This window comes from Fukomys damarensis, unplaced genomic scaffold, assembly GCF_012274545.1.
Source record: "Fukomys damarensis isolate Sample0158 unplaced genomic scaffold, DMR_v1.0_HiC HiC_scaffold_24, whole genome shotgun sequence".
NCBI classification, from domain to species: Eukaryota; Metazoa; Chordata; class Mammalia; order Rodentia; family Bathyergidae; genus Fukomys; species Fukomys damarensis.
Genome location: NW_022900936.1, coordinates 3,306,765 through 3,329,007, shown reverse-complemented (window position 1 = coordinate 3,329,007; position 22,243 = coordinate 3,306,765). Strand labels below are relative to the sequence as shown.

General features: G+C 59.2%; 1 protein-coding gene across 1 annotated transcript in view; it reads left to right on the top strand.

Annotated features, from left to right (window-relative positions):
- The first annotated feature begins 2,457 nt into the window (after positions 1–2,457).
- Positions 2,458–22,243, top strand: part of Tmprss2 (transmembrane serine protease 2) — a 22,879-nt gene continuing 3,093 nt past the window's right edge. Inside the window, exons 1-8 of the mRNA XM_010636600.3 lie at positions 2,458–2,691; positions 7,761–7,830; positions 9,349–9,559; positions 13,650–13,736; positions 13,971–14,090; positions 18,291–18,417; positions 19,494–19,604; positions 21,496–21,720. Of these exons, the coding sequence (XP_010634902.1) occupies positions 2,567–2,691; positions 7,761–7,830; positions 9,349–9,559; positions 13,650–13,736; positions 13,971–14,090; positions 18,291–18,417; positions 19,494–19,604; positions 21,496–21,720 (1,076 nt within the window). The 5' untranslated portion in view covers positions 2,458–2,566. The remainder of the gene's footprint in view (positions 2,692–7,760; positions 7,831–9,348; positions 9,560–13,649; positions 13,737–13,970; positions 14,091–18,290; positions 18,418–19,493; positions 19,605–21,495; positions 21,721–22,243) is intronic.

Below are 22,243 nucleotides of genomic sequence, written 5' to 3'. Positions count from 1 at the left end.
CCCATGGCCCCTGTGGCCCCGCCCCTGAGGTTAAAGCCCGCCCTGGCCTGGGCTTTTGGGGACAGGGAGGCGGCAAGGCCTGAAGCACGGTCCTGCAGCGCAGCTGGGCCCAGGTGAGCACAGGTGAGCACAAGTGATAGCAGGCTTGTGCGCTGCCTGGGTCCCCAAGGGAGGCTCCAGGCTGGGGGTCCTGAACCCGGACCTCAGAGCCCATGAAAAACCATTCGGGGGTGCACAGCTGAAGCAGGTGTGGGCCACAGGTGCACCGTGGCTGGGGCGGGCAAAGCACCCTTCCTGGGGAGCGGGGGACCTCACCTCACCCCACTCAATCTGTGCCAGCTGTCTCCCTGGGCATCGCGCGGCTGGGCTGCTGGCTCTGGGGTCCTGGCTCGTGGTGGGAGAGGAGGACACTGAGGGGCCCTGGGGTGGGGCCTGCTCCCTGTCACCACCCTGCACGTCTTGCCTGGCAGCCTGGGGTCCGCCCTTTTCCCTGGGGCAAGGCAGGGAGGCTCTCTGGCACTTTTCTTTGTCTTGGGGAAATCTGGGCAGCCGGTGTGTTACCTGAACTCCTTCTGCTCCCGCTTCCCCACGAGGAGGGGAGAAACTGGAAACTCTGGAGATGCTGGGGGCGATACAGCAGGCTACAGGACAGGACCAGGCTGGAGTGGGCCAGACTGGGCCAGGCTCCCCTGGGCCTTGGGAGACGTGACCCTGTTGGGGACCAGACACTTGGGCCCCCGGAGCCACTGGGCCCTGGGTCAGCACACTGCGGGAGACGGCACCCTGGTGCTTCTGACCCCAGGCCCTATGCTGGGGACTCAGGAGGGTGGCAGGTGCATCCTGTTAGACACCTGGCAGCCCCAGCTAAGGAGCTGCCCCAAGGCCTGAAAGTCTGGATGTCCCCGCCTCCTGGCCCTGGGTGTGGGTGGCTGTGGGCCCTGGAGGTGGCCTGGCCATTGAGTGCCAGGAGCCGGAGCTGGTGTGCAGGGACGGCCCATGTGCCCCGCCCAGGCACTGGCAAGGTGGCCCAGCTCCCAGGTGAGAGGGTGGCCAGCGGCCTGCTGTGTGGAGCCCAGGTACCCATCTGGGAGCGAGGCAGTGAGGCAGTCACATGGGCCTGGGTCGTTTGGACGTGGCTTGGAGGCTGGGCAGCCCGTGGGTCCTGGGGCCGAGCCCAGAGTGGTGCCTGGAGTGGGAAGCTCGAATGTGGAGCCACAGTGGTGTAAGGGTGTGGACCCGGGAGCGGGCGGGCAGGGCCTGCAGGAGGAGAGGAGGAGGTCTCAGGAAGGTGGGGGCTGCAAGAGGGGACCCAGGAGTCATTGCAGTGGGGACCTCGGGACTCTGTCCCCGTGACCATCCTGGATGGTGAGGTGAGGGGGAGACTGGGGTCCCGCAAGGAGAATGTCCACACGGAGTCAGGGGATGTCCTTGCGGGCTGGGTGCTGTGCTCGCCGTGGACATTTCTTGGGTCCCGGGCCATCTCTTTCCTCTCCCACTTGCCACAGGTGGAGCCCGGCTCCTGGTTCACTCCCTGGCTGCCAACCCACTCTGGCCGTGCTGGTGAGCTGGGCACCATACCTGAAGGAGGAAATTTGGCCACTTTGATAGGGCGACTAGCTGTGGGCTCTTTACAGTATGTTCAAGTCAGCTATAGGGAAATGGGGGCTGCACAACGGGGTAGCTTGCCCGACAGCTTCCTCTCCAGAAGGGGTAGGTGGGGGTGAGCGTGGGTCCCAGTACGTCTGTCCCTTCCCTTGCTCTCTCTGTCCTGAGGTCAGAATGTCAAGCAGGCAGGGAGAAGGGTGTGAGAAAAAGCCCCACCTGGTGCGTGCTGCCCCCTCCCTAGGCCCAACCTGTGCCAGCCAGGAAGTGGCATCCAGGAGCCCCGAGGGGACTCGCTCTCTGCCTAAACCCAGAGCAGGGTCAGATGCCTTTGGGGATCCGGCTGCAGGGGCTCTGTGTGTGGGTGCTTGGATCCCGGCCCCTGATTCCGGGTGGAGGCCTGGGACCGGGAGGCCGGCTCCTGACTCCATGTGGGCGCTTTTGGGTCTAGCACAGAGCTCCTGCGGAGGATGAGGGGAGCTCGCTGTCCTCAGGTTTCATCTCATCATGCTGGGGACGGATATGGAGCTGGGCACTAAGTGCAAAGGTGGATTGGGCCTCAGTTTCCCAGCAGCCACTGGGCAGGGGATGGGCGAGAAGTATCAGGTGTGCGCAGGAGACTCGGGGCAGAAAAGGTCCCCACGGAAAGGAGTGGCAGGGGTGGGCAGCGGCCTGCGTGGCACACGATGTGGCCTTAGAGAAGGCAGGTAGCCCCGAAGTAGACTTTTTTTTTTTAGTTCTTGAGATCAAATGCAGGGCCTCCCAACTGAGCTACATCCTGAGCCTTGTTTTGTTTTTTACTTTGAGGCCGTCTTGCTAAGTGGCTAAATTGCTCAGGCTGGACTCGAACTTCCAACCCTTCTGCCTCAGCTTCCCAGACGGCCGGAATTTTAGGTATACATGCCCACCCGGCCAGGATGTGCCCCTCACCCTCCTGCGGAAGTCGGGAAGGGGTTGTGTGTACATGGTTGAACCTCAGGCATGGGGTGGTGGCCAGGAGGGGCTCAGGGACAGAGGCGGCCACAGAAGACGTTGGTGGTGGTGGAGTTCACACAAGCACAGTGGGGAGAGAAGAACCAGGCATATCAGGTAGGATCGGGGAGAGAGGCTGTGGCAGTGGGGTGCACCTGTGTTGAAATATATATGCAATTTTCAGTGTCTTAAAACAACCTAGAGACGTCTTTTCGTGTGAGATTGGATTGGCAGATGGAACAAGCCCGGGCTTTGTTCTGCTTGTTTGCCCAAGGTGCGAGAGCCAGTGTCAAATTCCCTGCAAGGCAACTGCTTTCCTAGGGGCTGTCCCAGCAGGGGCCGGAGCTCACTGCCTGAACTCAGGACGCTGTTTTCTTTTCTTTTCTTTTCTTTTGGTACCAGGGATCAAACTCTGGTCCTTGCACTTTTGAGACAGGCGGCAGAAACAGCTAAATTCCCAGCCCCAGGCTGCTGTGTTCTAGGGACAGTTGCTTTGGAGTTTATTCTGTGGAATTCTGATTATAAAAGTAACTGTGATGTGCCAGGGCCCTGGCAGTGATGTGTTTCTGATGGGCCGGAGAGATGTTATTTTGTGTTTTCTTTCTTTTTTTTTTTTTTTTGAGATGTAGTTTTACTAAGTTGCCCAGGCTGACCTTGATCTCATGATGGTCCTCCTGCCTCAGGACTACAGAAGTGTGCCACCACGCCTGGCTGGGAGTTTTTTTTTTTTTTTTTTTTTTTTTTGAGATGTAGTTTTACTAAGTTGCCCAGGCTGACCTTGATCTCATGATGGTCCTCCTGCCTCAGGACTACAGAAGTGTGCCACCACGCCTGGCTGGGAGTGACTTTATTTTTAAAATTTTCTTTTGGTAGCGGGGATCGAACTCGGGTCCTTGTGCTTGCGGAACCACTGAGCTAAATCACTGGCCCTTGGGAGTGACTTTAAAGATCACATCTCTGCTTGAGGCTAGAGCCCAGATCTGCTTGGGAACATGCTGGGGACCTGGCCTTTCGGCTTTTAGACTGGATGTGTTTAGGTTTGAGGAACTTTGGATTTTCCCAGGCAACCCAATCCTTACTGAACTTTCCAGCTGTTGAAGCTTGGTTTCCCAGAAAAGAGTCAAAGCCTGCTTTCTGATATTCCGATGGATGATCCCGCATTGCCCTCGGGATGCACCTGGACCACGCTGAGTTCCTTCTCCGCAGGGCAGCGCCTTCAACACTGGGAGAGAAGCCTCCCCATGGCCCCTGGGTTGTTGCTGGGAAACATCTGACCCCAGAGCCTGGGGACACGCCTGCTCACCTAACCCTTCCAACGGTCCTGTCTGCTTAACAAGCCCTGTCACCCTAGCCAGTGGCTTGGGCAGTGTCGAGGGTCCCCCTGGAGCAGCCTGGGCCCCCTGTCTCCCTGTTGGGCTGGTGTGCACTGCTGTGTCCAGGACCCCGTCTCTGTCTTGGGAGGCTGGTGCCGTACAGGTGTGGACTTCCCGTCTCTTATTTACTTTTTGTACAAAGCTTGGTGCAAAGCTAGCTAAATAGAGAGAGAGAGAGACCTGCCCTAAAAGTTTGTAATCTCCTTGGGATAATGAGGCATTCACAGAGAGAAGCTTGTTCGATTCGGCCGGCCTCTCTGGTGCCCCCCCCCGTTCTGGCCATTTGTCTGGTGGTCTCGCACTGTCCGACTCCTTCACGTGGGGCTGTCCCTGCAGGCTCTCCTTGCCTAATCTCCATCTAACTCACCCTGAAGGGGAGAGAGCACTTCGCACTGTGAGGTTTTCATGCCGGGGTTTTGGGGTTCTCTCTTCGCACCTGTCACTGGATACGGGGTGCTGGCCAAGGTGGAGGTGTGGCCTTCAAGGTTGTGGAGGGGAACCGGGCACCTGCACCCCAGTGACTGGAATGGTGCCCGGCCCGCCGTGGGGCTTCCTGAGGGTGCCCCTGTGATGTCCCCGTGGGGTGACGTCATCGGTGTCCCCGGCCCCGGATGGACGGTAGTGCCCGTGAACTGGACTTTATCCTCCCTGCTGCCGTCATTTTCAAAAGGAGCCTCTGGCTGGCGCGTGTGTCCCGAGGTCTCCGGAGAAGAGACTCTAAGACGAAACTGCTTGTTTGGGGAGCACGTCATCATTTCCTGGGCCAGGGATGAGGTTTCACGGTGGCACACTGGTGCAGGTGACTCACGGGCTGACCGGCTTTCTGAGCAAACAGCCCAGAAGAGCCAAAACACCTCGCTCTTCCAGAAACCAGATCATGTGGTTTTCGACTTGGCGTGCGCTTGGAGCAGGATATGGTTTCCGGGGTATCTGGACACACCCCTTCTGTGTCACCCCTCCCCTTCTTTTGGGGTGCTGGATGCAGTGGTGCTCTGTCTAGAGCCCATGGTGGCCCTTGGGCTGACCTGCACTGTGGGCTGCGGGGGGCCGGGGGAGACGGAGTGGTCTGGCTTCGGGCCCTGTGGCTCTTCTCCGACAATTCCCGTCGGTGGCTCCCGGCCCTGCTTCCCTTCCTGGCTTCCTTCTCCCTCGCTGTTGGGGATTATGAGTGAGGAGCCAGCCTGGAGTTTTAGCACGGAGCCACTGCTGCTTTCAGAGGGCTCCGGCACCGGGAAAACTGCCAGCGGGATTGAATTTTCATTTCCTGAAACCTCAGGCAAACTTATAACCGATGAGATGGCCGGGAGTGGCCGGGAGTCACCGCTGCAGGGAGCAGGGAAACAGGTGGGCTGTGTGGCTGTTTGTGGAAAGTCACCTTGGCCTCGCGGAGCTGGCTCCTGCTAGCGACACGGGGGAGCAGGACTTACCACGCCGATGCCTGTCCATGCTTGGAGTCCGCCCTTCCCAAAACAGGCCCCGGAAAGCGCGTCATAGGTGATCTAAATGTGTCTCCCCCGGACAGCAGCTGGTGTTCTCTCCTCCCATCCAGAAAGCTTCTGACTTTATTTTTCATCTTAGAAATCATCTCGGGGCTCTCAACATGGCTTGGTCCTTCTGTTTTCACTGCACACGAAGAGTAAATAAGTAAGGTGACTCAGTTTTCCGTGACCCTCGCTGAAGCTTGACTCATGATTTTATTTTCACGAGTTGCCCGGGTTTTTCCGGTTGGTTTAATGATTCACGAGGTGCTCAGTTCAGCGGTAGCGTCTGCAGGGCTCGGGTCCGGGCAGCTCCAGCACAGGTGGACTTTAGTGTCAGGCCCTGGGAGCGCTGACACATGGGACGGAGCCACACGGACAGCCCCTCGCTCCGCAGCGGGAAGTTAAACATTGCTCAGCTCTGCAACTGCTTTTATTTAACAAAAGTGGGGGCGGGTTTCCTTTGTGCCGGGAGCTGGACACAGCCTGGCCAGCTCGCTTGGGGCCCCTGCTGCCCAGGCCAGGCCCGGGCTTTCTCCAGGTCACCACTGTGAGGGGCTGAGCCTGGGTTTGGGTCTGGAGCATCTGACTGGGAGGCCTTGGGCCCCACTGGCTGCCCGGGAGCTCACAGTGCTCAGGAGTGAGATGAAAAGGCCCAGCCAGCCCAGGGCTGAGGACGTAGCTCAGTGGTACTGCACCCGCCTGGAAAATACAAGGTCCTGAGTTTGATTCCCAGTACCATCCCCCAAAAAATAACCAAAAAAGACCCAGCCCAGATGATGATGCCTGCAGAGCTCAGCCTTCTGCTGGCTTCTGGACCACAGTAGGAACTCGTGTTGTGGGTCAAAGATCTCCAAAGTCATTTCTTAGAATATCCCTTGGTCCTCTTAGGCCCCAGCGTGGAGGGGTGGGAACAGTCCTCACTGAGTGACTATGGTTAAGGCCAGGTGAGGAGGACTTGGTCATTCAGAACCATCCTGCAGGTGTTTAGACCCGGCAGTGGAGGAAAGAGACTGTCCTGACTCTGCCTACAGCAAAGGAATGCAGGGTTTCACCACCTAGGAGCTGGGGCGGGGTGGAGAATCACTGGGAAGAGACGTCAGGGAGAGAGGTCCCAGAGAAACTGACCAGCAGGATTCTTGCTGAGGCGGGCGGTGACCTCAGGGTGTTGGGGAGAAGCGTGGAAGTGAGCAGGGAGGTTCGCGGTGAACGCTCGTAGGGTTCTTTGCTAACATGGCTCCTACCAGGGAGCAGCCAAGGTCGGTGGGGCCTGGCCAGGTTGGGTGGAGCAAGGGAGGCGGTGTCCGAGGACTTGTGCTGACGAGACGGCCAGGTGCCTCCCACGCTGCCAGTCTTAGGAGCTGTCAGGGTTCTCAGCTCCCCGTCCCTTCCTTGTTTGGAGTGGGGTAGAAATGGATGTGTTTTATGAAAGTTCAAAAAACTCTCTGTTTATGGAAATGCTTGAAGGAGTTGAATGTGATGTCTTTCTGGCATCGCATCCTGGACCCCTGCTCTGTCTGGGGCGCAGGGCTGGGCACTCATGGGCACCCATGGGTGCAGGGACGCCGGCCACACTGCAGTCTTGTGACTGCTGCCAGGCGTCTGCTCAGCATCCTGAGTGGCACAGCGTCCACTGCAATGCCTGCTTCTCTGAGGCGGGGCCTCAGGGCTCGGCGAGCCTCGGTTTCTTGCCCGGGGCACCTCCAGGAAGTGGCACTGCCTGAGGTGGTCCAGGATTTTGGCTGCTCTGGCCTGCTGTGGAACTTGGCAGGTTTCAAGGTCTCCTTGCTATGGGTCTTCCATGCTTTTAGCCCATGGATTCTGTTTTTGCTCTTTTTGTTTGTTTTTTGAGGCAGGGTCTTGCTGTGTAATTCAGGCTGGCCTTCAGCTCACAGAGATCCTCCTGCTTCAGCCTCTGAATGCTGGAATTTGCATTCTCTTTTGGGTAGATGTGATGAACAGGGCGGCACAGCCCCACCATGGGAGCTGCACAGGGTTGCAAGAGGACTTGAGGACCTGGGTCAGCACTGGGCACGCTCCTGTGAGCCGACCCTTTGTCTCGGGGACCCTGACAGGTCCCTCAGAAGCACAGTCCAGCCCCGACCCACAAGGACAGGTTTGCACCCCAGGGGTGCTCGGTTCCCCTGTGCCTGGGCTGTGAACTTGCCAAGTACAAAGCACCATGGAAAGAGGTGATGGTGGCGAATCCTCAAGGTCAACAGGAGCTGCCACTCCTGCCGGCCAGAAGTACCCTCGCCCAGCGGCCGCCGGTCCAGCCTTATCTTGTGCAAACCAACAGGTGTGGAGACATTACCATCTTGTGACTTTCTTCCAGGGCATCTGGACCGGCCCAAGGACCCACGGTACCTGATGCTGTTGATAAGGCCAGGATGGCTTTAAACTCAGTAAGTGATTAATGATTACCTCCGCCTTCCCCGTCAGGGTCCCCGTTAGGGGTCAGTTCGTGGAGAAGCGGGTGTGGGGGACGCATGGTTGTGCAGTGTCTAAGGGGCTGCCCAGGAAGGATGAATGCAGGGAGCCCAGAGCTGCGGAGCAGGGCCCGGAGCCCTAGCTGCCAGTCGAGGATGGTGGTACGAACCTTCCCCTCGGCCTCTTCCCTACCAGCTCAGGCAGTGGGTGGAGCAGGGGCAGATGTAGACAGGTGAGGCAGGGTTGGGTGGAGGGTGAGAGGCTGCTGGGCACACCACCGGTGCCCGCCCTGACAGCCCGGGTGCCCTGTGCACTCCGAGCCCTGAAGTCCACCATCCGTCCGGAGATAGTCATTATCTTTACCCCTTGAGGACCTCACCATATGCCTGAAGGAGTACATTCAATTAAGACCAGATGGTCGGTTAACATCTCTCTGGATCCTAGGAACACGCACTGTGTCCCTTTGATTGGGTACTGACATTCATTTTGGATTGGACCCTTTCAATTCCAAATCACTGTGCAGGAATTCTCTGGACAGACGCCTCCAGCCTGCCTGGTGGGTGGGTCATTCCCAGGAGGCTGGCTCCTAACCAGAGGCCCCGTGGATTCCCACAGCTGCCCACCCCCATCAGCTTGGGGCTGTAGCTTCCTCACCTCAGTGCGCCCCGTGTGAAGTGCTAATCTTTGGACTCAGGACGGTGTTAGTGAGTTATTAAGCATGGGTTGGGAGCTGAGCCAGGCTCCTTCCCCAGTCCTGAGGACATGAACTCGGGTTGTGTGGGAACCCCAAGGCCCCTGTGAGGACAGGTGAAGCCTGTGGGGTGGTTGTGGAAAGAGGTGTGGCTGTGGGATCCAGAGCAGTTGTGGGGTGGGTCTGCGTTGGGGGTGGGGTGAAGCTCGCGGCCGGCCTCTCCTTCCATATTTGTGTAAGGAGGGCACCGTGACCTGGAAATGCGGTGTCGTGGAGCCGTCCACGCCCTGCACATGGCAGTGGTCCCCGTCTGCATAGAGACGTATATGGGTCCGGAACTGCTAACGGCCGGTCCGTGGCTTCTCCGTGCCCATTTCCTTGAAAGCTGCGTGTGGGAATTGTGCCTTGCTGATCTTGGGGCACCTAAGAGGTCACGAACACAGAGGCTTGCAGCAGCTTGCCCTCAAGCGCCGGCCAGCCGGACCTCGGGCAAATCCTGGGGTCACTCCACGGAGGCTGGCTGGCAGGAAGTGGGGTGCAGGCTTCCAGATGCGTTCTTTTCCAGACTAAATCCTGATGTTGGCCACTTCTTTATGTCCAAGAATAGACAGTATGCATTCTTTATATCAAATTTAAAAGCACAGCAAGAAAACACGGGGCTGCAGTTCGGAGTTGGCTATCGTGGGGAGGCAGGCGACATCAGAGCCCCGTCCTGCCCACGGCTGGCAGGGCCCAGGGGTCTCTGTGCCAGGCGCTGCAGGCGAGGCAGGACTTCACGCGCCTCTCTTCTCTCATTGTTTAGGGGTCTCAGCCGGGCGTCGGACCTTACTACGAAAACCACGGGTACCAACCAGAGCACCTCTGCACCTCGCAGCCGCCCGGGGCGCCGGTCGTGTACCCACCCCAGTACTACCCCGCAGCCGTACCCCAGTACGCCCCGAGGGTCCCCCCACATGCCTCCAAGCCCGTTGTCCTCCGGCAGCCCAAGGCCCCTGCGGGCATTTGTGCCTCAAGTAAGGTCCTCGCGGGGCTGTCCCCGTACGCATAGCTGCCCCCCAGGCCTCCCTGCCGTCCGCGCCTGGATCTCGACTGGCTCACTGCTCTGCTCAGCCCCTGCCCTTGCCAAGTGGCTTCTGCAGGCTCTTTCCTGCCTCACGGCTTTAGGTGGTGGTGAGGTCCGCAGTGAACACCGCGCCTGCCTTTGGCGTGCAGAGCCCGGATGTAGAAGGTCCGATCTCCCCACACATGTGTCTCGAGAGCCATGTGGCTGCTGGGGTTGACACGGAAACTCAGTCACTTTTTCCACCTTGTGCCAGGAGGGGAGCGGGCCACAGCCCTTGTGGGTGGAGGTGGGGTCTCCTGGATGGACCCCAGTCCTGTGTCCCTCCACCGCCTCCTGCCTCTTTAAGAATTCCCGTGCAGGGATCCTCCCATGGTGTCTGCTCTGTCTTGTGTGTGTCATGGCCCTGGCCAGCCCCCGGCTTCCAGGGCAGAAGAGAAGCTCAGCAGGTGGAGAGCTCCGGGCTCCGTCCGCCTCAAGGCTGACAGGATTTGATGAAATGGGCCGGGGACCTCACTCACTCTGAGGACAGGGCTGTTGTTTCTGAGGCAGGCTCTCCCACGCAGAGTCCACAGGGACCCCGGACCGGGCCCATTTGTGGCTCACAGAAGGGCCTGCTGCTTCCCAGCCCCCGTTCCTGGGCCTGAAAATCCTTCAGGGCAGCCACTAACTTCCTGTGTCTTCCCTGCTTCCCTTCCCTGTTGTAGGCTCTTAGTGGCCTCTTTGAGGTAAGCATCCAATTCCCAGCACCCTCCATCCAGGTCCCCCCAGACACCTCCCAGCTCGTGTTGGATTTTTCCCAATTCTGAGGGAGTGAATGTTCTGGTCCCCTCAAAATGGAACGCAGTCACCTTGCTAGAGGGCGGGGTTGGGGCAGGCTCCCTCAGGTGCAGCATGACCTTGGGCCCTGCCTTCTTCCTCAGCCCCGCCCCCATGATCCGGGGAGGGCAGGACAGTGCCGCCAACAGTGAGGGCCCCGAGCGCCGACAAGCCCAGATGGTCCCAGAGGGAAAGAAGGGCCAGACACGGGGCGCCTTGCTCCACCTTCCCTCTGACACAGCAAACCCATCTGAGGGCAGTTGGTGAAGCTCAGGTGCCCTGCAGGCCACTCTCCTTCAAAGGACCAAGAATGGCCCCTGTTCTAGCCAAAGTGGGCCGGACAGGAAGGGGAGACAAGCCCCATCCCACCCAGTTCCTGGCAGGCTGAGGGATTCCCCCAGGCAGCCTGCACAGAGCTCTCTTTATGGAGTCCCGATGCCCTGCTGTCACAGGATGGCAGTCCCTGTACTTCGCTCTCCCATGAGTCCCTTTCTCTTGTGAGGCACAGTAGGGTGGAGAAGCTGATTTCTAGGGGAGGTGCACAGCTTCCCCCGAGAAATACAGTTTGGAGACGGTCTGGAAGAAACTGTTGTGGACCTCGAAGAGAGGCCATTGAATTGTGATGTCCCCCATTCTGGCCAAACCAAGGGGCCTCCTCCTGGTGACGGGCCGGTCAATTTAAACCCTGGCCAGGGTAGGCCAGGGTCTTGGGCTCTGAGCAGCAGGCTGGTCTATAAACGCAGTCCAGGCACAGACCAGAAGGCAGAACAGGGCGCCAGCTCTCCAGGAGTGGGCATGTCCAAATGACCTCTGACCTGGTTCCCCACCTGGCCGACAAATGCCATTCAGCTGTCCGGGTGACTGGCTCTGGCCCACTCTCTGGGGACCACCGGAAAGCCAGTGAGGCGCTGAGCACTGCACACTGCCATTTAGCATAGGGATGGACTCCCCCAGAACAGGGTCCCTGTGGGGTCCCCACCTCCATGCACTTGAGCTTGGAGGTCAGCAGCCAGGAGCTGGGCAGACCAGAGTGGACCCTGATGCTCTGAGCGTGAAGCCACGCCCGTCACCTTGAGCACCGCACACTGCCCCTGGGGCCCCACCCAGCCTCAGAAGTCCCTGGGGAACTGGAACCCATCACCGGGAAGTCTGACCAGTGGGGAGCCGAGTGCAAATCTCACTGCCACCAGGTCACAGGTGAGGCCAGGGCCCGGGCTGGGCGCCACACCCAGGTAACCACGTCAGCTTCCTGCGTGCCACTGTATCTGCGGTAGGAGGTTTTGATTGTGCTGGTTCATGGTCGGTGAGATCTCAGAAAGCGAGAGAAGAGGCTGGAGTTCACTCCTGCTTGGGCTGGGTTACACTGACCCTGTCTGCTAGGTTTCTTTTGGTAGGTCTGGAGTTGCCAGTGCAGTCTCGAACTCGTCTGTCTCTCTGATGTAGAGGGAGGAACAGGAGACCAAGCCAGGCAGAAAGGGCTTATTTGCAGGAGGCTGTACAAGGCCACTCCGCAGGGTGGGGTCCAGAGCTGGGTGACCACCGGGCATGGGGCAGCGGTCCTGCTTACGGAGTCTGGGCCGGGGATGTCTCCTTCCAAGAGCAGTTGCAGCTGCCTGGGTGGTCTGCTTGTGGCTGAGCGTCTGGGCTTGTGGGCTCGGACGGGAGCTCAGGCAGGGGTAGCAGCCTAAGGAGTAGGGAGGCAGTGGCCCCTGCACAGAGGCAGAAGTAAAAGCATAGACTGCCTGCAGTTTACAACTCAGGCTGCTGCACATCTCTTTCCTCCTACTTTTTAGAAGGCCGGAGTTCCTGTGCCGACTCCACCTGCTCTTTTCCTACACCAGCACCCAGGGTTAGCAGCCAGGACTGGCGGGGGTGGCACTGACCACACTGGTGGCAGTGGCCCGTCCAAGGTAAAAGTGGGGCTCCTGGCAATCAGAAAGCAGCCTGTCAGCCCCTAGTGCGAGGCTGGGCGCTCCTGGTTTAGTGCTGCTTAACTGCGGGAAGTTTTCCCTCCTCCTCTGGGTTGGGGATTGAACCCAGGACCTTGCAAGGGATCAAGCAATTTGTCATCGCACCGCAGATACAGGGGCACACAGGAAGCTGACGTGGTTACCTGGGTGTGGCGCCCAGCCCGGGGCCCTGGCCTCACCTGTGACCTGGTGGCAATGAGACTCGCATGCAGCTCCCCGCTGGCCAGACTTCCTGGAGATGGGGCCCATTTCCCCGGGGCCTTCCCACCCGGGAGGGTCTTCTCAGCCTGCTCTCTCCTCCAGCTCCTCCCTTCTTCCAGGGACAACCCAGGCCTCCTGAGCTGGGGATGCGCTGGGGGAGCTGGCCGGGTGCCTCCTCCTTGGCTCCTGATGCCTCCTCCTGAGGTACCTTCGCTGTTCTGCTGTCCTCAGAAACACGACAGCTTTGGGTCACACCCTGGGACCAGAATTGCCATTTGTTTTGCTTGGAGAAAATCAGTGACCTCCTCCAAATTACTTTATTCTTAGCTGAATTATTTTATTCTTCTCCAAATCATTTTATTCGAGCTCTGAGCTCAGGGTCACTGTCCTGGGGCCAAAGGGCCTTAGCAAGTGCTGGGTAGCCCAAGCTGGGCTTGAACTTGTGATCCTCCTGCCTCAGCCTCCCAGAGTGCTGGGATTACAGGCCTGTGCCACCACATGCAGACTCGTACTCACATTTTTAAGCATGCAAGATATCTAATTTTGTACTAGGGTCCTCATTTCCTGACTTACCAGGTCCAAAGCACAGCCCCCACTTTACAGAGGTGCTGGGAGCCCCTCCATCCCTTTGTTCAGTTTCAGTGCCGCATTTGGTGAGCAGGCAGACATGGCGCTGTACCCCGAAGCAGGTTTTCTGTGAGGCTCTGAGGAGCTGTAGCCTGCTGTGGGTGACAGAGTTCTCAGCACCGTCCGCTGGGTGAGGCTGGGCTGGGAGGTTGCGGTGCAGGTAACAGTGCCCTGTGACCCGGGATGTTTTCAGCTGGAGCGGTGGTTTATCCCGACCCCATCACAAGTCTATTGAGCAGTGGGTGAAGCCAGCCGTGGTGGCGCATACTTGGAATCCCAGCACTCAGGAGGCTGAGGCAGGAGGATCCCCACAAGTTCAAGGCCAGCCTGGACCCTATTTCAGAAAAACGGAGAAAGAGCGGCAAATGAGCCTCGAGGCGCCTCTCTACGGGGCTGACCCCAGCGTCCTGCTCTCCGCTCCCACAGGGACCAAGCGGCTGCTGTGCCTCGTCCTGGCCCTGGGGGCCGTCCTGGTGGTCGTCGCGGTGGCCGCCGTCCTGCTGTGGAAGTTCCGTAAGTGCAGTGAGCCACGGACAGCACTCTGAGGCGCCCGGTCCTTCTCTGCCTCTGGTGGTGTCCATCTGCTGCCCGAGTGGCCCCGGGTGACCGCATCTCCCCGCAGTGCCCGGCACCGTGTGGGCCCTGCAGCCGGGGGGCAGGCGGCGGGGTGTGCGACGAGAGGACTCGGGGGACGGGTCCCTTGGTTCCCCCTGCCGACGGGAGCCTCCCTTCCTTGCCCTGTGCTAGTGGAGAAACCCTGCGTGGGGTCGGGGATGGAGTGCGGCAGCTCGGGGATCTGCGTGAGCCCCTCGCTGTGGTGCGACGGCGAAGTGCACTGCCCCAGCGGGGAAGACGAGAGCGGCTGCGGTGAGTGCGCGTCCGGGTCGGCGGTGTGGGCCCCGGCTCCGGCTTCCCGCAGGGTCTCTGAACCCAGCTCGCAGACTCGCTGTCTTTCCGCCCGCCCGGCCGCCTCACAAGTGTGTGCTTGCGCTTTGGTCGCTTCCGCTCTGGTCGCCCAGTCTGACGCACGTCCTCTCCTTCCCTCCTGCGGGCTGGCGAGGTCGCCCCACGTCTTCTCTTAGCCTTTGCAGCGCTCGGAGGCTGTTGACGCTGGCACCGCGTCGCGGACGGACTCGCGGGTTTATTCCTCTTGTCTGAACAAAACTGTGCTCGGACAGACCTCTCCTCGGCGCCACCCCAGCCTCTGGTAACCACAACTCTGCTCTTGGTGGTCATTGACTTTTCAGAATTCCACATGCACACGAGAACGTGTGTTCGTGTGTGTGTTCATGTGTGTGTGTGTGTACGCGTGTGCATATGTGCCTGGCTTCTCAAGTGCTAGAATATCATGCTTTTTGAAGGCTGAGTAGTATTTCCTTGTGCACATCTGCCACATTTTCTTGATGATCTGTTCATCTTTTAATGGTGTCAATCCCATAGCTTGACTGTTTATTACGAATTATGCTCCATTGAACACAGCAGTGATCTTCGACGTACTATTCATTTTCTTTGGGCAGAAACCCAGTAGCAGGATAGCTGGATCATACAGTAGATCTATTTTTAATTTTTTGAGGCACCTCCACACTGTTTTCCACCCCCAAGTTTACATTCCACCAACTGTCACGGACTCCCTTTTCTCTATACCCTTCCCAGGCTCACTGTCTTTCATGGATTTGTTAACAGCCAGCCAAGCAGGTGTGAGGTGCTACTGCACTGTGCTTTAATCTGCATTTCTCTTTCTGTTTCCTTCTGTCTGTTGTATGTGGAGATGGACCCCAGGGCCTTTGCAGTGCATCCCCAGCTCCTCGGAAATCTCAGAAAGTCAGAGTCAGGGTGGCACCGTGACTCCTCCATTGGATTTGCTCACACCCTGTGGGAGTTTAGGTGAAAACCCCAGCGCCTGTGCGAGGTGCCCGGTGAGGCGGGTCCTGGACAGTGAACCTGCATCCTGTGCCCCAGAGACGTCAGTGCTGGCCCAGGGATTCTAGGGAGGTGACTACCGGTGTGGGAGAGGCCCTGGCTTCTGTCATCCAATTCCTCTGCTCCCTTTCCCTGAGCTCCTACAGCCCAGTGTGCCTGGGCCCACACACAGCCCGCACACAGCCCACACGAAGCCTGCACACAGCCCACACACAGCCTGCACACAGCCCACACGCAGCCTGCACACACCCCGCACACACCCCGCACACAGCCCGCACAACCCCACACATGGACCCCTCCAACCACTGCGCGCCTGGGCTGGCCAGGGCCTGCACCCGGGCACCTTGTCACACACCCCGCGTCACACACATCCTCCTGTCACTTCCACCCCGGAGGCACCGCCCTCGAAGCAGGCAGGGAACGTGGGGGCGGCGGGCGGAGGCCCCAGCCGGGCCGGATTCTCCTGCCAGGGCCTGCACCCGGGCACCTTGTCACACACCCCGCGTCACACACATCCTCCTGTCACTTCCACCCCGGAGGCACCGCCCTCGAAGCAGGCAGGGAACGTGGGGGCGGCGGGCGGAGGCCCCAGCCGGGCCGGATTCTCCCTCCCTCTGCCGCACACAGGGCCGGTCTTGCCCTTCGTTGTGGAAACGCATTTCATGGCAGCTACTTGAAGAAGCTCTCGGTAGTCCGTACTTTCCAGAGCGATGTTAGATTCAGAGAAAAGGGAGCAGAGGTGCAGACTTCAGGGTCCCCTCCCCTCCCCCAGCCGGGCCCTGGGCACATTTTTATGGGTGGCTTGTGACACATCGCAGTCACGGTCATCGTGGGGAGCTGGTGCCCTGCGGAACATGTCTTTCTTCTTTCTCCTCCGCCCCATCCCTTGGTCCTTCCCATTTGCAAAAACCCTCTCTCCCTGTTTCCTGTAATCTGCCTTTCTATCTTACATTTTCTTCTTTGATTTATTTTTACCTTGCTTTTCTCGTAAAAGAGAAACGATGTGATACTGAATACAGTGTGCCTGATTTATGTCACTCGACAGTGTGGCCTCCAGTGCATCCTACAGATGAATTGTTTGTCCTTCTTTATGACAGAGTAGTGCTCCACTGCGTGTGAACGCCACGCCCTCTTTATCCCTTCATCTGCTGATCGACACGTAGGCCTCTTCCAGGACTGAGCTGAATTGTGCTGTCGGGAGCATGGCCTGCCTGTGTCGCTGTAATGTGGTGTCTTTAACTCTTTCGGAAAGATACCAGGAGGGGAACGGCTGGGTCGTGTGGGAGGAACCTCTAGTTTTAGCATTCAGATTCCCCACACTGGTTTCCTTCGTGGTTGTTGTGCTGTCCGTTCACACAGGCAGCGCGGAGGCCCTGCGAAGACCTCGCGGTGGTGTGGTGCTGTGAACAGCCGCAGGCCCCGGTTCGCCCCGGGACTCGCTCCCCACCCTGCTGTCCGTGGGTTCTGACCGAGGCGTGGTGCCCTAGGACTCCACCCTGGCAGCACCCGGGAGGGCTGCCTGGCATCTCTGTGCCCCGTGGACCCTCCCGATGCCCCGCCAGCCCTGACCCGATGCCCTCCCGGTGCATCCCTAAGGCTGCGATACGGGTTCAAGGCCCTCGCGTCTTTTCCTGCCCCTCAGCCCTCTCCTGAGCATGGAATGAGACCCCTGTCCACGGTGCCACGGCTGCTGTGTGCCCTCGCCTTGTGAGTGGCCGGGTCGCACATGGCAGGTGGGATCTCTCTCCTCCAAAGCTTTATCTGACGTCTCGCCCAGCGTGCTCCTCCCCCAGGGGCCACAGACAGAGCCGGGTTGGTCAGGCCCGAGGTCTTCCCTGCCTGGCACTGCTTCTGGCTCCGGGCTTTTCCCAGGTGACATCATTGCCTAAGGCCTCCTCCCGCAGCGGCGAGTGCCCTGGTCACCATGGGAACTGGAACGGCCAGTTCTGGAGGCTTCGGTTCTGTTCATTTGCCACCCTGGTGGGCCAAAAGTGCCCAGGGCCCTGCATTGTGAGAAGACGGGGAGGGGCTGGACTGCGTGCACAGATGCCAGGTTGCTGTGGTAACGCGTGGCCCAGTGTGGGAGCACCGGAGGCCCCTTCCTGCGGGGCCTGGTCACGGCTCCGGGTGCTGTGCCTTAGGCCAGGGTCTGGACCCGGGAAGTGTCGGTGTTGTACCAAGTGAGCGCTGAAAGAATGCTTTGTTTTTACACTTTATGTAACCTTTTAGTTTTTAAAACTTTATTTTATTAGTCCAGGGCTGCAGCACAGAACGATCTCATACTGTGGCATTGGCCCGCGTTGCTAACTCAGCTTCGTTCTCTTGCATCCTCTTCTCCTCCTTCCTCTCCTCTCCCCTCCCTCCATCTCTCGGTCCCTTCCCATTTGCAAAAGACCTAACCGCTGTCTTCCTGTCTCCTGGTCACTTATTTATTTATTTATTTTTGGTACTGGGGATCGAACTCAGGACCTTATACTTGCGAGGCAGGCACCGTGCCACTGAGCTACATCCCCGGCCCTCATTTCTTCATTTTTAAAACCAGCTTTATTGAGTTTCTTTGGTACCAGGAATCAAACTCGGGACCTTGCACTTGCCAGGCAGGCACGGTGCCACTGAGCAACACGCCCGGCCCCCAGCTTTCCTGAGATATCATTCATACGCGTAGATCCACCCTGTGAAGTGCGTGCAGATAAGTCCACCACTGCCACTGTCCACTGCGATCACGGCCAGGAGCCCGGCCTCGAGCCCACGCGGTCACTGCTCGGCTTGGTGTCTTGGTTTCCGGAACCGGACATCTCACACGCCTGAAAGGTTCTGCGTGAGCCCGTGTGCCCGGCTTCTTGTGGGCCGCAGTGTCCTCAGAGCCCCTTCAGGTGAAGGCACGTGTCAGCACGTCGGGCCCAATTGTGACCCGTGACGTCCCGTTTCCTGTCCTGGATCTGTTGGTCTCCATGCACCCCGGGGACACCAGGGCACGTGTGTGTCTGTCTGGACACTCAGTTTCAGATCTTTTTTGTAATGAACGCAAAATAATTTCGGGGGACACAACACGGCCCCCATTGGATGTGACAAAGGCCTCACCGACTGCCACCTCGGAGGCCGCCAGGACCTCTGTGCCGGGCGCTCACGGGGAGCCTTCTCTTGCAGTTCGGCTGTACGGACCCAGCTTCATCCTCCAGGTCTTCTCTCCGCAGAGCAAGTCCTGGTACCCCGTGTGCCAGGACGGCTGGAGCGACAGCTACGGGTGGGCGGCCTGCGCGGACCTGGGCTATAAGTGAGTGTGTGTAGCCCCAGAAGGACGGGCCGCAGGACCCTGTTCCTCACCCGTGTCGGGCCTGTACAGAGGCCCGAGCCTGGCTCATTTGTAATAAACAGAGGTTTATTCGGCTTGGAGTTCTGGCAGGCATGGGGCGGTGTCCGGAGCCTCCTCCCACTGTCTCTGCTTGGCAGAAAAGGGCAGCCGGTGTGGGGAGGGGCCGGGCAGGGGATGTCATTTTATCCTCGCACCCTGTCCCCTGTGGCTCCGTGCGCTACAATGGGGAGTGTTCCAACAGCTGTGTGTTTTATTAGGCTTTATGGGTGTGATCAAAATGCACAGTGAAAATTTAAATTAAAAATTTATCATAGTAACAGGCAGTGCCACAAGTCCCCCTAAAATCCTCTCCGTCACCTCAGACATGCTCCTCCGCCGTCCTTGCCGCTTCCTGCAGCAGCTCTGGAGGCCTCTTTCCTGAACGCCTTCCGAGGTGTGAATCCTGCTGCCGAGCGCCATCCAGCAGAAAGGCAGCTCGTGAACACGACGCTGTGTCCTCAGCCACCGGATCTGGCCCTGTGTGACTCCCCGCTCTTCCCCAAGGTCAAACTGACCATGAACGGGAAATGTTTTGGGTCCATTCAGAACATCGAGGCAGCCAGGACAGAGGAACTAGAGACACTCAGGAAAGAGGGCTCCAGAGCTGCAGCAGGAAGTGGCCGGACGTGGGATGAGGGTGTTCAAATCAAGGGGGAGCATTTTGAGGGGAGTCACGGCAGTGCGTCTCCTGGTATAGCACTTCTTAAATTTTGAACACTCACTGTCCTTTTCGATCTCACCACATCCGTACCCCTACACCCTTAATCCCATCCTCACTAACCCACGCTGGATTAGAAACACGATCGCTGCAAGGCTTTATCCCCGAGGCGCAAGGTTACCGGACTGAACATGCCGGTTGTAGTACTGTGTCTGGGGATTGGGACTTCCGGTTGTGTTTTCCGTTGCTACGGTGATGCCGCCTGCTCCAGGTGTCACCCCAGAGGGGTTCCCGGATGCAGCGCAGGACTCGTGTGACCGTTTATTTTCTATCCATTTAGGAACAGCTTTTATTCTAGCGGGAGAATAAAGGACGACAGCGGGGCAACCAGTTTTATGAAGCTGAACACAAGCGCGGGCAGCGTGGATCTCTACAAGAAACTGTACCTCAGGTGTGTGCCTGTTTCTTTTCTCCTCTGCAGAACCAGGAGACCCCAGGGCAACCTGGGTCGGAGCTGGTTCCTCCATGCTGCGGTTCTAGGTTTGGGAGGCTCCATGCTGGGCGTGGGGGGGCAATAGAACCGAGCCGGGACTGGCTGCTCTCAGAGCTGTGGTTTAGTCTTGGGATGAAGCTGTCACAAAACACCCGAGCAGCCTCCTTTATAGGGAACAGACCTGTATTTTGGCTCCAGGCTCTGGAGGCCCAGGATTCAGACTTGTGGCTCTGGCTTTGGCAAGTGCCCCTCAGGCCACTTCACAGTGCGGGGAGGGCCGTGCTCTCCCTGTCCTTAGGCAGCTGCACCGTGGGGGCCCAGTGTAATCCGGCCTCTTCCTGAGGACCTGGCCTTGGCCCACCCCGGTCCCCCAGTGCCATGACATTAGACTTGGAGGACCAAATCCCATTCAAGACGCAGCAGGGGGGCGCCCAGCCAGGGTGACCAGCTTTTCTGGTGGACCCTGAGCTCTGCAGGCCTCATCACAGGTGGTCCTCCTTCTCAGGGGAGCCCCAGACACTGGGGCCTCCCTGTGACAGGGTGGGCAGTGTGCCGGACCCTGGGCACAGGTCCCTCTGTGTCCAGCAGGGGAATGAACACAAACAGGCCGGACGGGAGTGACAGCTGGGGGGTGGGGATGGGACCTGGGCCCCCCAGTGTGCTCTGTGTATGTTTGGGACCCCTGCTCTGCGCAGGTGTGGGTGGGAACGGTGCCAGCGTCTTCCTCCTGTCCTGGGAAGGGGAGGAGAGGCTGCTGTCCTTGGCAGGCCTCTCGGGAACTCGGTGTGGCAGCGGCTTTGGGGGAAGAAGAGAAGGTCACTGTCTAGAATATCACGCCCTGCCTGGTGGCGGGACTGGGCGAGAGGGAGGCTCAGAGCCGCCTCTCTGCTGGCGCCTGGCCAGGCTCTGCAGATCCCTGGTCCCCAGGCCCTGCTGGCTGCGTCTTGGTGTCCCTGTCCCCTTAGGGTCCTCTGGAAATGTCACCTTTCCAAGGCAATGTGCTTTCTTCCACCTGGCCCCGTGAGCGCTCCACAGCTGAAGTCCTCAAGGTCCACACCACCTGGCCAGGGAACAGTGTGGGGACCCAGGGGCGCCCCCAGAAGTGGGGGCCCTGTGACTGGCTGCCAGGACTTCCTGCAGTTTGTGTGAAGGTGGCTGGAAGGCAGCCAGGCCAGATTCAGCTGCCTAAGAAGCCGCGGGCAGAGTGAGCGCTGCCTGAGCCCAGATGACCCTGGAGCTGGGCCTGCAGCTGGGCGCCCTTCTCAGGAGCCTTTGTGCCCGGCGCGTTCGTGACCCCAGTTCTTTCAGATTTGGAAAATTAACATAAACACAGTGGGACTTCCTGAGGAGGGCGGGGTCTGAACAGGAAGCCCACTTCCGTGTCCTGCGTCTGTGCACTCGCACACACACACACACACACACACACACACACACACACACACACGTAATGCTTGGGCACACCTGTGCCCACTGCGACCCCTCCTGCCAAGGGAGCTGTGGGCTTTTCCGCCTGTGGCCTGAAAGGGTTTGGAGTTCGGTGCGTGTCAGGGTTTAGCTTTGCAGGTTGGAGGCTTTCAGCCTCAGGAACTATTATCATCTCGTTTGCCCTGTGGGGGCAGCAAGCACAGAGAGGTTAAGCATCTTGTCCCAGGCCACACAGTGGGACCTGAGCCTGGTTGTCTGACTCCCTGTCTGCCCTGTGCTATGTGCCCTACGTGGAGTTCATCACCGTGTTAGGTCTCAGTAGGGCACCTTTCTGTCCTGGGGGACAGGAGATGGGGTGCTGGGAGGTGTGCGTGTGTCCAGGTACTGCTTGCACCACGTGACCCACGCCTGCGCTCTGTTTCAGTGACGCCTGCTCGTCACACACCGTGGTCTCCCTGCGCTGCATAGGTGAGTCTGCCATCACCTTTCCTCCTTTTTCGTTCTTCTTGAACTCATCACGTAGCCCAGGCTGGCTTCAAACTCTTGGTGATCCTCCTGCCTCAGCCTCCCGAGTGTTGGGAGGACAGGCGGGCACCACCTCCAGGGCTTCCCTCTTTACTTCTTTAACTAGGAAACCTTCCATCCCTTGAGCTGCTTCTCAGGGACCTGGCCAGGGAGTGTGGGGATCAGGTGCACTGTGCCTGAGCCTCTTGCCCTGCGAAGCAGCTGACCAGGAAGCCTTTGGGGGCCCACCTGGGCTCCACACGGGGCATCCACTGCACCCCGACTCTGCTGCCACTCTCTCCAGGTTGGGGGGGCTACCCTGCACCCCGACCTCGTCAGTGGCCCCTAGGCCACCAGCCTGCTCACTGCGGCGTCTCCGCTCGCCAGTGTAGGGGAGCTGTCTTCCCTCTGTACAGGGAGGGACTGGGCAGGCCCAGAGGGGTGGCTCTGAGGGCCTATGCCCTCCCCACTAGCTGCCCCCACCTTCCCTCCCCGCCCTCCTTCCCGCCCTGGACCTGGATGGTCCCTGTTGGCCCGTAGGCCTGGCCTCCAGGCCCCAGCAGGCTCGGGAAGCCTGGACCGGATCTGGGTCGGGGAGGAGGAGGGTGCGTTCCCACGAGGAGGCCCCGCACCGCTCACTGCCCGCCCTTGTTCTCAGAGTGCGGCCT